The 16,164-nt window shown below is 39.9% G+C and overlaps 2 protein-coding genes across 4 annotated transcripts in view; both read left to right on the top strand.

Annotated features, from left to right (window-relative positions):
- The window catches only part of ZNF112 (zinc finger protein 112), a 40,846-nt gene extending 35,394 nt beyond the window's left edge, over positions 1–5,452 (top strand). The window contains exon 5 of the mRNA XM_012653298.1: positions 2,748–5,452. Within this exon, the coding sequence (XP_012508752.1) occupies positions 2,748–5,248 (2,501 nt within the window). The 3' untranslated portion in view covers positions 5,249–5,452. The remainder of the gene's footprint in view (positions 1–2,747) is intronic.
- Positions 5,453–12,303: 6,851 nt separating this feature from the next.
- Positions 12,304–16,164, top strand: part of ZNF235 (zinc finger protein 235) — a 34,072-nt gene continuing 30,211 nt past the window's right edge. The window contains exons 1-3 of one of the 3 annotated variants that reach the window (XM_012653287.1): positions 12,304–12,373; positions 13,299–13,347; positions 15,881–16,007. In XM_012653287.1, the coding sequence (XP_012508741.1) occupies positions 13,333–13,347; positions 15,881–16,007 (142 nt within the window). In that variant the 5' untranslated portion in view covers positions 12,304–12,373; positions 13,299–13,332. The remainder of the gene's footprint in view (positions 12,374–13,298; positions 13,348–15,880; positions 16,008–16,164) is intronic. The other 2 variants (XM_012653288.1, XM_012653289.1) reach the window with 2 other exon arrangements.

The raw sequence follows: 16,164 nt of genomic DNA, 5'->3' as shown, positions 1-16,164 counted from the left end.
CACCTGTGGGAGCTGATTTGATTTACTCGGGCGAAGAAACATTTTTAAGTTGAGGATTCTTATAACCCAGCCTCTTGGAAGTTCCCCCTTAGAATAATTAGCTCTATCTGCATTTACACTAGGAAAGAGAAAGATGTCTACAGATAATAGCTTCTAAACTATCCATTTCTTCGCAAGATTTTCCAAGTCGCAGCCCATCCATGTCTTCAAAGTCATCATCCACATCCCTTCTTCCTAGAGTCCCTTTTCCTATCCCAGGCAAAGAAGATTCGGGATGAGAGAAGCAAGAACAATGAGGAGTGACACCCTTCATTCTCTCCATCCCCTGTTCAAAAATAGGCTATGTTATTTCTTTACCTCTATTCCCCACAAGTTATCGGTTAAATAAACAACTGATGATGTAGATTGTAGACAGTTTCAAACCTTTGTTCTCAATAAGATCTAGTGTATAATTTTCAGTGGGTGAATATTGCGACCTGAGAAATGAGGAATTTACACTGTCACGGTTCATATATCACGAGGGAGAGAAAGAATATATTTCAAGCAGTAATTTCTTCCTTATATTTTGAATCTATAGTCCATGTAGGCATGAAATCAGGAGGTGCAAGCCTACCTATTGATATTTTTCTAAGGTTTCACATTTGAACTTTTTATTTGAGCCCTGTAATTGTTTGATTAAGGACTTTATCTCTTCTTTAACTATTCAGACCAGTGGTTTTCATAAGTTTTTGGCGGTGACCCTCAATATGTATTATAACTGAGGACAGACCTATGTATATGTTTCTGACAGCCAAAACAATTCATAGACCCTGCTTATGGGTCTTTTAGATATCATGCTTTCATTTCATCCACAGGAATTCTTGTGACCTTTGCTTTTCTCAGCAGCAGCATCACCCTGAGTGTAGCCCTACCTCTCCTACAGCCTTTCAACTTTCCAGCAAAATTGCCACCAATGCTAGTTCCTTTCTCACTAAAAATATGGTGTACATACCTTTCTAGTTCTGTGAGAATGACTCAAATTGGGGTTTATTCATCAATGTTTATTGAACAACTACTATTTAGGAGGCATTGTTGTAGGCAGTGAGAGTAACGCAGTGCACAAAACACAGTGCTTGTCCTTGAGGATAATACATTCCAGTGTGGAGAGATAGACAAACACAAAGAAAATAAGGAAGAATTATGTCTGAGGATAATAGTCACAAAAATATCCCCCTTGACTGCTTTCTTTTCTGGATACTATAGAGACTTGATGTGCTGTCCAGTGTTAGAAGAGTGTACTTGTTTATTAATTTAACCTTGTTTAACCAGATGTCCTCAGGGAGGATACTTCTCACCAGGATACGAAGATATGCTGTCTGCTTATAATGTGAGCTTTAATAACTAGGTGACAAGCCATTTCTACCCAAATACGCCTGTCTTCAACTCTTTCTGGTACCTCAGATTCCCTAAACATTCATTTTCCAGTAAAATGACACAAGCCAAGGTCAGTATTCAATGTGTCTTGTTCTTGGCCGATGAGTGCCTCAAAGGACACCTGCAGGTGCCAAGATTTTTTTCTGATGTCTTCTGAGTTGAATTCTGTCATAGTGTTTCACGTTATGACCTGTACTGTGGCCCTTTGTAATTGTGAAATATCTTTTGAAAGGAGTTAAAACTGAGAATGGCTTATGGTGAGTTAGAAGAGCTTATTCGTGTGAGGATAAATAGCTCATGCCTCAAGCATAGGTTAAAAGTCTGTGTTTACCTTCATCCAGCTTTTAACACACAGTCTCCTTACAAACAAATAATATAACCATGTCCATGTGCCAGAGAAAAAAGAAAAAGTTATTATCAGGACAAAAAGCATTTGTCCACTTGCAACTATATTCTTTCCTATTTGAGAATATTCCATTCTCTTTTCTTCTTCAGATCTTCAGGCAACCCATGCTAAACCCATGATACATGTTTATGGTTTATCTAGGCCTTTTTTTTTTGAGGCAGAGTCTCACTTGCTTGCCTGGACTAGAGTGCCGTGGCGTCAGCCTAGCTCACAGCAACCTCAGACTCCTGGGCTCAAGCGATCTTCTGGCTCAGCCTCCCAGGTAGCTGGGACTACAGGCACGCACCACCATGCCCAGCTAATTTTTTTCTATTTTTAGTTGTTTGGCCAATTTCTTTCCATTTTTAGTAGAGACGGGGTCTCGCCCTTGCTCAGGCTGGTCTTGAACTCCTGAGCTCAAGAAATCCGCCCGCCTCGGCCTCCCAGAGTGCTAGGATTACAGGCGTGAGCCACCACGCCCGGCCTATCTAGGCCTTTTGAGCAGGGCCATGTTCGATGTCCAGGTTGTGTTGCAAAGCCCTGATTCTGAGGCACACAGACAGCCCGAATTATGTGGATCCTACTTATATACAGGTTGAGTATTCCTTATTTGAAATGCTTGGGACCAAAAGTTTAGAATATTTGCATTATGTTTACCAACTGAGCAATCCTAATCTGAAATATGAAATGCTCCAATGAGCATTTCCTTTGAGAATCGTGTTGAGCACTCAAAAAGTTTCAGATTTTGGAACATTTCAGTTTTCAGATTTTAGATTAGGGATACTCAACCTGTACCTGGTATAGCCAAAGAAGAGGGATTTTCTAAGAATTCTTGGAAGCCATGATATGAGTTTTCCTCTGATTCATTTTATGATGTAAGTGTAAAATCTTGAAATCTCTGAATAAAGCACTGACTTGTGCGTATGTCTGAATTCTTTTATCGTTATAGAAAACAAGAATCAACAAAAGACGGAGAGTATTCAAGAAGTGGGATTAAGCTACCTATCCCCCAAAGAGCTTTCCTCCTGGCAACAAGATGCAGATGGGTTAATCAGGTGTCAAGATTCCATGAAAAATTTTCCAGGGAAGAATTCACAGTTGCAAGAACAAGGCGATTCCCTCTGCCAGCTTTGGGCAGGAATACCAATTCATATTTCTGAAGATGAGAACTATACATTGACTCATATAGGAGATGGTTCCAATTATATAAAAAGTCAAGAGTTTCCTTCTTGGAGGGCCCAGCATTCTTGGAGGAAAATGTATCTGACAGCGTCACATAATTATCAGTGTAGATGTCAGCAAATTTCCATGAAAAATAATTTCTATAAGTGTGACAGCATCAGTTGGGTCTCACATCACAATGATAATCTAGAAGTACACAGAAAAGAAAAAAACTACAGCTGCCATGACTGTGGAGAAGATATCATGAAGGTATCCTTACTTAATCAGGACTCAATTCAAGCAGGGCGGAATCCCTTCCCACGTACTGAGTATAGAAAAGCCTTCAGTAATGACTCTAGCTCTGAAGTTCATCGGCAGTTCCACTTGGAAGGGAAGCCCTATACATACAGTCCATGTGGAAAGGTGTGTAGGAATAGTTCAGTTCTTCATGTTCATCAGAATATTCAGAGAGAAGAAGATGGTGTTGAGAGCTCACATCTGCAATCCCATCAGAGAGAGCACACAGAGGAGAAACCATGTAAATGTGGTGAATATGGTGAGAACTTGAATCGGTATTCCTCCCTTAACACTTACGAACTTATCCACTCAGGGGAGGCGTCCTATAGGTGCAACATTTATGAGAAAGCCTTCAGTCACAGCTTAGCCCTTAATAGTATTTTTAGGGTTCAAACTAGGGAGGAGCCCCATGAATATGAGGAGAATGGGAATGTCTTTAATGAGAGTTCATGTCTTCAAGTCCATCAAAAAATCCACACTGAAGAGAAACTATACACAGGTATAGAATATGGAAAGGGTTTCATTTGTAGTTCAAATCTTAACATTCAGCACAGAGTTCACATGAAAGAAAATCCCTATAATTCTGAGGAATGCGATAATGGCTTCAATCTAACCTCACATTTTCAAGACCTTCAGATAGTCCACAGTAGGGAACAGCCATATAAACATTATATATGCAGTAACAGCTTCAGTCGAAATTTGTATCTTCAAGGCCATCAGAAGATTCACATTGGAGAGAAAACTTACAAGGAGTGTGAGAATGTCTTCAATTGGAGTTCAAAACTTAAAGATCACCAGAGAGTTCATACTGGACAGAAGCCATACAAATGCAATGCATGTGGCAAAAGCTTCAGTCATAGATCAGTTCTTAATGTTCATCAGAGAGTCCACACAGGAGAGAAACCTTATAAATGTGAGGAGTGCGATAAGGGATTCAGTCGGAGTTCATACCTTCAAGCCCATCAGAGAGTCCACACGGGAGAAAAGCCGTACAAATGTGAGGAATGTGGGAAGGGCTTCAGTCGGAATTCCTATCTTCAAGGCCATCAGAGAGTTCACACTGGAGAGAAGCCATACAAGTGTGAGGAATGTGGGAAGGGCTTCAGTCGGAGCTCACACCTTCAAGGCCATCAGAGAGTCCACACTGGAGAAAAACCATTCAAATGTGAGGAGTGTGGGAAGGGCTTCAGTTGGAGCTTTAACCTTCAAATTCATCAGAGAGTTCACACAGGAGAAAAACCCTATAAGTGTGGAGAATGTGGTAAAGGCTTCAGTAAGGCCTCAACTCTTTTGGCCCATCAGAGAGTCCACACGGGAGAGAAGCCTTACCAGTGTCATGAGTGTGGCAAGAGCTTCAGTCAGAGATCATACCTTCAAAGTCATCAGAGTGTCCACTCTGGAGAGAGACCATATATATGTGAGGTATGTGGGAAGGGCTTCAGTCAGAGAGCATATCTTCAAGGTCATCAGAGAGTCCACACTAGAGTGAAACCTTATAAATGTGAGATGTGCGGGAAGGGCTTTAGTCAGAGTTCACGCCTTGAAGCACATCAGAGGGTCCACACAGGAGGGAAACCATACAAATGTGAGGTGTGCACAAAGGGCTTCAGTGAGAGTTCACGCCTCCAAGCACATCAGAGAGTCCACGCAGAAGGGAGACCCTATAAATGTGAACAGTGTGGTAAAGGTTTCAGTGGCTATTCAAGTCTCCAAGCCCACCACAGAGTCCACACTGGGGAGAAACCATACAAATGTGAGGTGTGTGGAAAGGGCTTCAGTCAGAGATCAAACCTTCAAGCTCACCAGAGAGTCCACACAGGAGAGAAACCATATAAATGTGACGCATGTGGTAAGGGTTTTCGTTGGAGCTCAGGTCTTCTAATTCATCAAAGAGTCCACAGTGGTGACAAATTCTATAAGAGTGAAGCGTACGGTAAGGATTATCCTTCAGCAGAGAATCTACACAGAAATGAAGATTCTATTTTGTTTTGAAGTCCTCAAATGGGAGCTGAAATTTTCCAGTCACTAGAGTTCTTTTAATAGTGAAAGAATCTTTTAAAAATGAAACTGTAATGTTTCTGCCCAACTTCAACATTCATGATGGTCGGGAGACCACACAGCAGAGACATCTAATGAGATGGGCTCCATAAGGAATTTTTTTGTCACAACTTCAACATCAGTCATTGCACAGGAGCTCTGGTTTCGTAGACTAACTACAAAAGACTTACTACAGACTTACTATTAGTAAGTCTGGTTTTGTAGACTTACTACCAGTAAGTTTGGTTTTGTAGACTTACTACAAAAGACTTATTACAGACTTACTACTAGTAAGTCTGGTTTTGTAGACTTACTACAAAAGACTACAGACTTACTACTAGTAAGTAGACTTACTAGTCTGCAAAACCATGACATTTCATAACTCATTGTAGGTGCTCAGTACTTTTTGCTAAATGAGAAAAAGTATGTAAATGTTTGAAAATTTTATTAAGCTCATTTCAAGGAAATTCATTTAAAATGTATTTGGAGAGGCCGGGCACAGTGGCTCACGCCTGTAATCCTAGCACTCTGGGAGGCCAAGGCAGGCGGATCGTTTGAGCTCAGGAGTTCGAGACCAGCCTGAGCAAGAGCGAGACCCCGTCTCTACCAAAAATAGAAAAAAATTAATTGGACAGCTAAAAATATATAGAAAAAAAAATTAGCCAGGCATGGTGGCGCATACCTGTAGTCCCAGCTACTTGGGAGGCTGAGGCAGTAGGATTGCTTGAGCCCAGGAGTCTGAGGTTGCTGTGAGCTAGGCTGACGCCATGGCACTCACTCTAGCCAGGGCAACAAAGTGAGACTCTGTCTCAGAAAAAAAAAAAAATGTATTTGGAGGAGGAATCCTGCAAGTAATCTTAATAAAATCATTTCAGGCAAATACATATTACTTGAAATGTAGAACATCCAGCAATATTACAATCAGAAATAACATGAATTTGGTTGTAACCCTCTCTTGGAATTGATTCCTATCCTTTGTACCATCTTGAGCAGGGCTGTGTTGAATTTCTTAACATTTGGTCTCTATACAGTCGAAGTTTAGCTTTGTGTGCATTTATATGTACACATGTGTGCACTTTAAATGACAGTACAAACTGATAATGTTTCTGGTTAACTTTGCAAAAATGGAACACTGTATTTTACATAATTGAATTTCTATTCCTGCCGTGTGTATTAAGGCAGAGTTTTACTGTACTAATTGGAAAGTGTCAGAAATGGTTACTGATGGCAAATACTTTTTAATAAATGTCAAAGAGTTACAATACTTGGTTTTTTACTCTCCATATGTCTATCAAAGTGCATTTGATCTGACTGATTTCTGAGTGTTGTAGCCTTTGCCAAATCCAAATCTCGTTAGGCAGAGTCTGTGATAAATTTGAAGGACTTTAATTTTGTCCTGTTCTCCAACCCTATACTTCTCCCACTCACACACAAAAAAGGGGAAAAATCTTGAATTTTTCAAAGCATTTTATCAAATATATTGACTGTTAGGATAGGATGGCCATTTACTTGCTAGTCTCTATCTTCAAGAGCAATGTATTTTGTTGGTGGGAGTGAAAAATACATGCTTGTCATCAAATATATATTTAAAAAGTCAAGTTCTACATATATTGCAAAATGTAAAATGTGTATCTGACAATTATAGAATTTATGATTAAGTAATTTTAACAGTGAGAAAGGATCATACAATAGTAATTTTTTAAACTGGAAATAAATGCCCATCAATAGGAATTTGGCTGTTTATATATGTTCCTATATTATGGAGCTACAGAAAGTATGGAATAGATCTCAAATGACAAGAAAGGATCATGCATATTGTTTAGTGAAAATGTGGGTTGTACCTTTATAATATCCAGTTAATTTAAGTCTATATACATGTATGTTCAAATACATGCTTATAGATATTGTGTGGAAGGTTATTATTTATGTATGCAGTGGTAGGTTTTTCTGTTTGTTTTTGTACTTGGTTTAAAAATATTGGGCTGGGTGCAGTGGCTCACGCCTGTAATCCTAGCACTCTGGAAGGCCAAGGTGGGAAGATTGCTTGAGCTCAGGAGTTCAAGATCACCCTGAGCAAGAGTGAGACCCCATCTCTACTAAAAATAGAAAAAAATTAGCCAGGCAACTAAAAAAATAGAAAAAATTAGCTGGGCGTGGTGGCATGTGCCTGTAGTCCCAGCTACCTGAGTGGCTGAGGCAGGAGGATCCCTGGAGCCCAGGAGTTTGAGGTTGCTGTGAGCTAGGCTAACGCCATGGCACTCTAGCCTGGGCAACAAGTGAGACTGGCTCAAAAAGAAAAAAAAAGAAAAATATTTATAAAGAACATTTACTAATTTTACCAAAGAAATGACCAACTCTTGAGATATTATCCCTTATACTTAAGAATTCATTATGTGATTGCTCTATTTCATTACATGGCATTATGGCCAAAATTAAAGAAAAAAAACCTAAAGTTAATTTTTAAAATTTTCTGGATTTTTGAGGATACAGATAAATTAGGTTTTCACAACATTATCTCTCTGAAATTTCATTAGGTCTCAAAGTCCAATAGCCTAGGATGTGCTAGTGGAATCTAGTAGTAGAAATTGATACATCACATTTTTTTTTTCTGACACATTTTCCTGTGCTGGATGAATAGGATGCCCAAAGCACTGGCTTAACCTGGCTTCCAAGGTGCTGGTTCAAGTTGCACAGTATCATCAGAAATCCAGGGCCTCCAATGCATTTCTTTGCTGTTATCACTTACACAGGGAGATCATGAGAGCTCATGGTGGTTTTATCAATTATGATGCTTCTAGTTATAAGTATCAGAAAATTCAGGATTGTTTAAACCAAAAAGTTTTTTAGTTCATATAAATGATAAGATACAGATAGGGTAAGACTTGGGCCTGGGTGAGACCGGGGACCTTTATATTGCTTTTCTTTAATTTTCTTACCTCTGCCCTTTTATGTGAACTTTAGTCTTCAGCTTGTTCACAAGATGGCAGTATCACTTGCTTTTTTGTTCACAGCCGAGGGAAGAAAGCCTCTGTCTCAGTTTATTATGTATACTTCTGGCTCCCCAAAATGCATAGGATCTCTGGCCCTCCAATCTCCACTCAAGACTGAAACTAACCAAGACAACAGAGGAAATCCCTGGATCCTACAAACAGACTTGTCTACGCCTAGTGACAAGCAATAGCAGGCTACCCTGGGTAAAGGGAAGAACGTGGGCAGATAACCCTGCAGCACGGGTGCACATGTATGACCAAAAGCTAAGGGTTGAACAGGACATTGAGAAAAATCCTCTAATACTCCAGCTCCCAGTCTAAGCACAAGGTAACACTAGAGAAATTTGAAGCCAGTGCTACCCTTAAGATAAATATTGCAACAACAAAACTCAATTCCTGACTAGATCAATTCAATTCTCCACCCTAACATCCTAGCTGAACAGATATGTCCAATTCCAGGAGAAAAATACTATTTACTTCAGTCTCTACTATTCTATATATGTTATTAATATCTGGCATTTGATTTTTTAAAAATACAAGATTAACCATTTGCCAAGAGACGGCACACCAATTAATAAAATCACACTTAGAGGTGATCATATTTTGGAATTACCAGACAGGAAATTTTACATAACTGATTGATGTGCTTAAAGGCTCCACTGAAAAGGGCGGACAACATGCATGAACAGATGGAGGACTTCAGTGGAATTTAGTAGTCAAATGGGAAATGCTAGAAAAGAAAATTTATCATAATGGTTTAGCTTTTATCAGAATGCTTTTGAAGAACGAATTGGCTCAACACAGCTGAGAAAAGTGTCAGAGAAGTTGAATTGAAGTTTATATTGAAGACAATATAAATTACCCAAACTAAAACACAGAAAAAGTGTGACGAAAACAAAATAACAATTGGACAACATTGTAAGGTCTAATATTTGCATAATTGGAAGCCCAAGGTGGGGGAGAAGAGAGCAAATGGGAAGAAAAGATATTTAAAGAGGTAATGGCTGAGAATTTTCCAAACATAATAAAAGATTTCACCCAGATCCAAGAACTTGAGAATACCAAAGCAGGATTTAAAAAAGAAAAAAAAGCTAGGCACATCATTGACAAACAGCTCAAAATGGACAATGCAAAGAAAATATTAGTGGCAGACAGAGAAAAAGAATATCTTACAAACAAGAATCAGAGATGAGAAAAAACAGCAGACTTCTCATCAGAAACCATTCAAGCCAGAAAACAATGGAGTCACGTCGTTAACATTTTGAAACAACAATACTGTTAAACAAAAATTATAAGCCCAATGGAAAAAAATCTCTCAGTGTGCAAAATAAAGACTTCATCAAGTGAACAGAAGCTAATAGAATTCACTACTAGCAGACTTGCACTGTAAGAAATATTAAAGGACTTTGTGCAGATAGGAAGAATAGCATACCAAAAACAGATTTGAATATACCAAAACAAAGAACTATGAAAATCATTAAAATGAGTGTAAATATCAAATAATTTTTATTTCACTCACTCTATTAATAAAATACAATTCACTAAGGCAAAAATAGGATTGAGGTTTTATGAGTTTATAGCATATATAAAAGTAAGATGTTTTGTAACAATACAACAAAACAGGGCAGACAAAAATTGGAAATATACTGTTGTATTCTGTGCATGAATTGGCATAATATTACTTGAAGATAGACTGTGAAAAATTATACATATATATTTTAAGCCCTAGAGAAACCATTTAAAAAGTTTTTAAAGTGCTCCATCTCATAAACCAGTAGAGGAGATAAAATGGAATCAGAGGACTTCCAGTTCCAAAATGGCAGCATGGAAGCAAACTGACTTCACTACCCGCCCCCACCAAAAACAAAAATCATGTATACAGCACCAAGATTATCACCAGCAATATCAGACTGAGAACTCAAAAATAAAGTGGACACAGTTCCCACTGTGTCCACAGAAAAGTAAAAAAGCTCCAAGAGAATTGGACTTCCATATCTGCAATGCTCCCTCTTCCCTACTAGTGCCTGCAGAAAATGCACCCCCCCAACACACACACTCATGGTCTCTACACTGGAAAAAGTGAGATCGAGGTGGAAGGAAGCTCAGCAATCTCCAAGATGACGCAGAAAGGTAATTCAGAAATTTATCAGAGAAATTTAACAAAGGGATTAAAATAATAAAATCAAACAGAAATCTTAGAACTGCAAAATACATTTGCTGAACTGAAAATTTCATTAGAGGCACTCAATAGCAGAATGGTTCAAGCAGAGGAAGGAATCAATGAGCTTGAAGATAGGCTATTTGAAAATATGCAACCAGAGGAGAAAAAAAAATAAAAAGTAATAAAGATTGCCTACAAGATCTAGAAAATTACCTCAAAAGACCAAACCTAATCATGCACTTCAAGTAACTAGAAAAGCAAGAACAAACCAAACTCCAAATTAATAGAAGGAAAGAAATAATAAAGATCAGAGCAGAAATAAATGAAATCGAGACTAGAAAAATAACACAGAAGATCAATGAAATGAAAAGTTGGTTTTTTTGAAAAGATAAAATTGACAAATCTTTGGCTACATTAAGAAAAAAACAGAAGACTCGAACAGATAACATCAAATTTAAAAAGACATAACAACTGAGACCACAAAAATACAAAGAATCATTAGAGACTATTATGAATGATAATAAGCCAACAAACTGGAAAACGCAAAAGAAATGAGTAAGTTCCTGGACACAGGTTGGGAATTCCAGACCAGCCTGGGCAACATAGGGAGAACCTGTCTCTACAAAAAATTTAAAAATTAGCCAAGTGTGGTGGCACCTGTCTGTAGTCCTAGCTACTGATAGGCTGAGGCCGGAGGATCACTTGAGCCCAGCTGTTTGAGGTTGCAGTGAGCTATGATCACGCCACTGCACCCCAGCCTGGGTAACAGACCTTGATAAGTAAGTGAAGTTCAAGGTATTTCTCTGTCCTAATCAATGTTTGTATCACCTTTTTTGTAAGTTCTTAGCATATTGGAATGAATAGCTAATTGCCCAAAACACAGTCAAAAGTGGAATGCCTTGTGAAATAAAGGAGGCAAACACTTTACTTCCTTCTCTCCTCGCCTCTCCACCCGGAGACATACACACAGCTTGAACACTAACGATGGAAACTTCTTCCTTCTCTCACAATTCAGTTTCTACACCAACGTGACTGTTCAGCTGTCTTCATTAGCATGTCTTTATTGCAGGATACTCCTGCCCAAGCAAACCGCTTGATTGTTCATTATAGGAACTTCCACAAAGGCCCATCGACTGTTCAACCTCTTCCAACAAAGTATCAACAGATTGTAACTTAAGATTCCTTGCCTGAAAAACCCTTGCTATTTCCAACAATCCTGGACTGTAGTAGTATCACGATCATTACGAAATTAGGATTAGGATCAGGCCTCCTGCATTGAAAGACTCATTCGCCTTAAACCTAACTTCCAGTTTTCAATAAATTCCGACCTTGCCTTGACACTTTGTCAAGGTGCAAAGCTCTGTCGAGGTGGTGTTCTCCCTTTACAGCGTTATAAACTCTTTCTTTTGTCTTGTCACCAGGTTGAATTGGTGGTATTTGGGGAGCTGGCATTGCACACAAGTTTGAGATCCAGTGTTCCTTAACGTTCGGTGTCCCTCCCAGCTCAGCCTAAGTCACTTTTAGGTTTCCCATTTTTAGCCTACCCTTTGCTTCCCCTAAAAATTTTGGTTTTTAACTTATTTTCATAATGCAAGCTTCGCTTTTCTCTTTTATAAGGCCACGCTTTTTTAAATTTGCGATTACTTTCTCATGAGCTTCTAAAAATGAATAAAACAAAAAGGAATCTGACAGCAACTGACTCACATCAAACCCGCGTTAGTCAAAACAAAATCCCCCTCAGCTGGTGGGAAACGCTATCCTTCGAGCATTCTGGGAAATGTGGTCCAGGAGGCGCGAGGCCGCTGAGGCGCTTCCGCTTGGGGATTCTGGGAAGTGGAGTTTAATAACTGCGTGCAGGCGGAGGCACTTCCGCTCCAGGAAGGCGAGGTCGGATCCGAGATTGCTCCCGGGGCGGTGAGTCAGCCCCGGGTCCCCAGGACTTCTGCGAGCCTCTCGGCCTGGGCGTGGGGCCAGCGGTGACCTGGTCCTTGGCTTGGGTAAGAGAAGCCGCGGCCAGCGATGGAGGGCGGGGTTGGGAGGCGGCGGGAGTTTGCGTTCCCTCGGCGGAACCTGCCGCGTTGGGGGCGGGCTCGCGTCGTGCTTAGAGTTTGAGGGTCTCCCGCGCTCTCCGGTGCCCCAACCCTCCTCCCGGGCACACCAGCCGGCTCTGTTTCCTCCTCTCTGTGAAATATTGGGCAAGTTACTTAATCTCTCCTTGTCTTCGTTTCCTCATGGCTGTAAAATGTTAGTGCGTTCCCAATGATGTTCTTATGAGAATTAAATGAGGTTTTTAGGAAAATGTATATATAGCTGAAAAACAGTAACTGGTGCATAGTAAAATGTTGGATGCTACCGTTAATTCTGTGGTAGTGCTGAAAGAGGCACCTGTTGTTTGGAAGCTCCTCTGAGCTCAGGAGGGGGTCGGAGCTCCCGCCGCAGAGCCGCTGCCTCTTCTCTGGTATTTGCCTGATGGGGGGCTATACCTGGAGTCCTGGACTTTTCTAGCCTAGAAGATAAGTAGAAATGCCAGAATTTGAAGCCAGGCATTTTGGCTGCATTCCGTTACCCTGTCTACCTCTCACTTCCTCTGATACACAGGCTTGGAAGGAATACTCAGGGAGCTATGAGAAGCATTTGGGTTAGGACTGTTATATGGATTGTTCAGGAACAAAGCAGTTGGCCCAGGGGGCCCCAGTGGTAGCTGGAATCCAGCTCCTGTTCTCACTAACCTGTTGCAGCTGTGTCCGCCTAGAGACGGGGACACCTCTTTCTGTTCACATGAAGTACCGTGTGGACGCATGGCATTCTTAGCCTGTCTCATGATGTCTTTCCCTTCCCCAGTGCGCCTTCCCAGAACTCTGCCTTTTCCCAGAAGGAAGAGGAGAAAAATGACCAAGTTCCAGGTAAGTTTGGTTTGCCATTCTGTTCCTTAAAATGACATCTCGTTTCACAAAGACTGGACACGTTTTTCTCTTGCTTGTCAAGGGTAAAAGGGAAACAAATGCACCTGAGAGATTGTTATATGCCAGGTTCTTGCCTTTTACTTCCAAATAATAGTATTTAAAATATCAGGTCTTGTAAAAATGGAAAACAATTCCCACATTATAAACATGCTTACAAATCATTTTTCCACATTCTTTTTCATTTGTATTCAGAGGTATACGTTCGTAATCATACTTTGGGTACAATTTTGAATTTTTAAAGTTTAATTTTATATCACCTACATTTTAAATGGTTACATCATTTTCTGTAGTTTACCTTATTTTGTTTTTCCTTATTTTTCATATTTATGTGGTCTGTGAATTTTGCCATTTTAAAGGCTTTGGCAATGACTGTGTTCCTACATAAAACTTTTCTTCCCAAATAGGGATTCCGAGGATTCTGCCATTTTTTTATTTTTTGAGATAGAGTCTTGCTCTTTTGTCTGGGCTAGAGTGCAGTGGCATCATCATAGCTCACTGCAGCCTCAAACTCCTGAGCTCAAGCAATCCTCCTGCTGTAGCCTCCCGAGTAGCTGCACTACATGTGTGTGCCACCATGCCCGGCTAATGTTTAATTTTTTGTAGAGACAGGGTCTCGCTCTTGCTCAGTCTGGTCTCGAACTCCTGGCCTCAAGCAGTCCCCCCGTCTCAGCCTCCCAAAGTGCTAGGATTACAGGCATGAGCCACTGTGCCCAGCCACCATTTTTTTTTTTGTCCTTAAAGTTTTAGAGACTCAATTGTTTTCTCATACGTGGTGCCTCATTTTATATGGGTTGGTGCGTTAGGATCTGATCCAAAACTAAGAGGAAATAATTTTAGTTGTTTCAAATGAGAAGAGTTAGATTTTTTTTCTTTAATTCTAAGATAAACCATGTATTATAGTTTAAGTATCTGTTTTATTCATTAACATGTTAGCATATTTTTAAAAAGTACATACTTAGTTTAAAAGCCTAATAGTACTAGGGGATTTACCAGGCATTTACCCAATGGAACAGCTTTGTGAGGATGTAGATGGTCTTACCTGTATTTTAAACATAAAGAGACGGGTTTGTGAACCTTCAGATACCTATCAAAGTGCACTCAGTGCCCAGCTGACACTAAAATTTCCAGTGCCTAAGTCAGAAATTTTAGGTGTTCCATTTGGATGAAGAAGAGACTCCAAAGAAGAGTTCTCCATTCAGGGACCTGAGGCCACATTAGATGTGTGCTTGTCCTGGTGGATAAAGGGCTCCAAAAATAACATTGCTCACCTGAGTCCCTTTCTTAGTGCCTGGCTGTCAGCTAGATGCATCATCTGGTTGTTTAATACATAGATCAACAAATGCAGGAATGAGCCAAGTCTTTAGATAAAAAATTTTAATTTCCATATAGAAAAACACCATTTACAAAGTTACGAGACAAAGAAGAAATGGGAACTTATACATGCTAGAAAAAAGTTTAATCTTAATGGGAATCTTCCTGATGCATAAGATACAATGATTGAGCAAAGAAAGTCAGTGGACAATACGTGAAAAAAAATCAAAAGATCTTTTTTTAAAAATTAAATACATGGAAATTTTTAAAAACAGTCCCCCCACCCCCCACTTTTTTTTTAAACACTTATGAACTTACCCAAGATTTAAAAAATAAGATAATGTCCAGTTTTAGCCAGAGTGTGGAAAAACAGGAACACTTATGATCTCTTACAGGAACAGTTAATTGAGAAAATTACCCTTATACTAGTAAAATAAAGGTGCATATTTTTTGACAATGCAATTACCACTTCTTAGAACTTATCCTAAGGAAATACCCAGACAAGTTGGCTGAGATCTATGTAGAAATATGTTTTTGGCAGCATTGTTTATAATTTTAAAATTTAAAACTATTGAATTATGCATTGTTTGGAATGATTAAATACATTACAGATCATCACGTTCATGGAGTACTATGCAGCCATGAATGGGATGAACTAGATGGTGATGATAATAGTAATGGCCGACATTTATTGATAACTTACTATAGGTCAGACGCTGTCCTAAAATCTTACATATATTCACTTATTTAATTCCTTCAAGGACTCTATAATGCAGGTCCTGTTATACAGATGTGGAAATTGAGGTACTGAGAAGTTAGGTCACTTGTCCAAGGTCACAAAACTAGTAAAGGACAGAGCCTTGGAATGTGAACTGAGGCAGCCAGTCTCCAGGGCCTGTGCTCCTAACCTGGGCTCTGAATGCTGCTGACAAAAGATCTACTGACAGATAAAGCAGGTTCCTCTAAGTAAGTTCTAGGGACTTAACTATATAAAGGGTACCATGTTATATGTACTCGGTATTTTTCTTTTCCTTTTCCTTTTTCCCCAGTAGCATTTTTGGTGTGATTATGGAAGAAGAAGAATAGGAACTATACTAAAAGTTGTGCAGGTGCCAGTGGCCACTGGGTATAAGACTGAGGTTACGTGTGCTTGCTGTTGCAGGAGGCAGTGACATTCAAGGACGTGGCTGTGGCCTTCACCGAGGAGGAGCTGGGGCTGCTGGACTCTGCTCAGAGGAAGCTGTACCGAGAAGTGATGCTGGAGAACTTCAGGAACCTGGTCTCAGTGGGTGAGGACAGGTGCCCCCTGTCATTTGGCAGGCTTTCTCAACCTCCACTCCACTGACATTTTGGGCCATATAATTATTTGTGGTAGGGGGCTATCCTGTGCGTTTTAAGATGTTTCGGGGGGAGGGGGGACGGGTATTTTCATACACAAAGAGTGCA

Source organism: Propithecus coquereli, unplaced genomic scaffold (genome assembly GCF_000956105.1).
Source record: "Propithecus coquereli isolate 6110/MARCELLA unplaced genomic scaffold, Pcoq_1.0 Scaffold42, whole genome shotgun sequence".
NCBI lineage: Eukaryota > Metazoa > Chordata > Mammalia > Primates > Indriidae > Propithecus > Propithecus coquereli.
The sequence above is the reverse complement of the archived record's forward strand: the minus strand, read 5'-3'. Positions and strand labels throughout refer to the sequence as shown.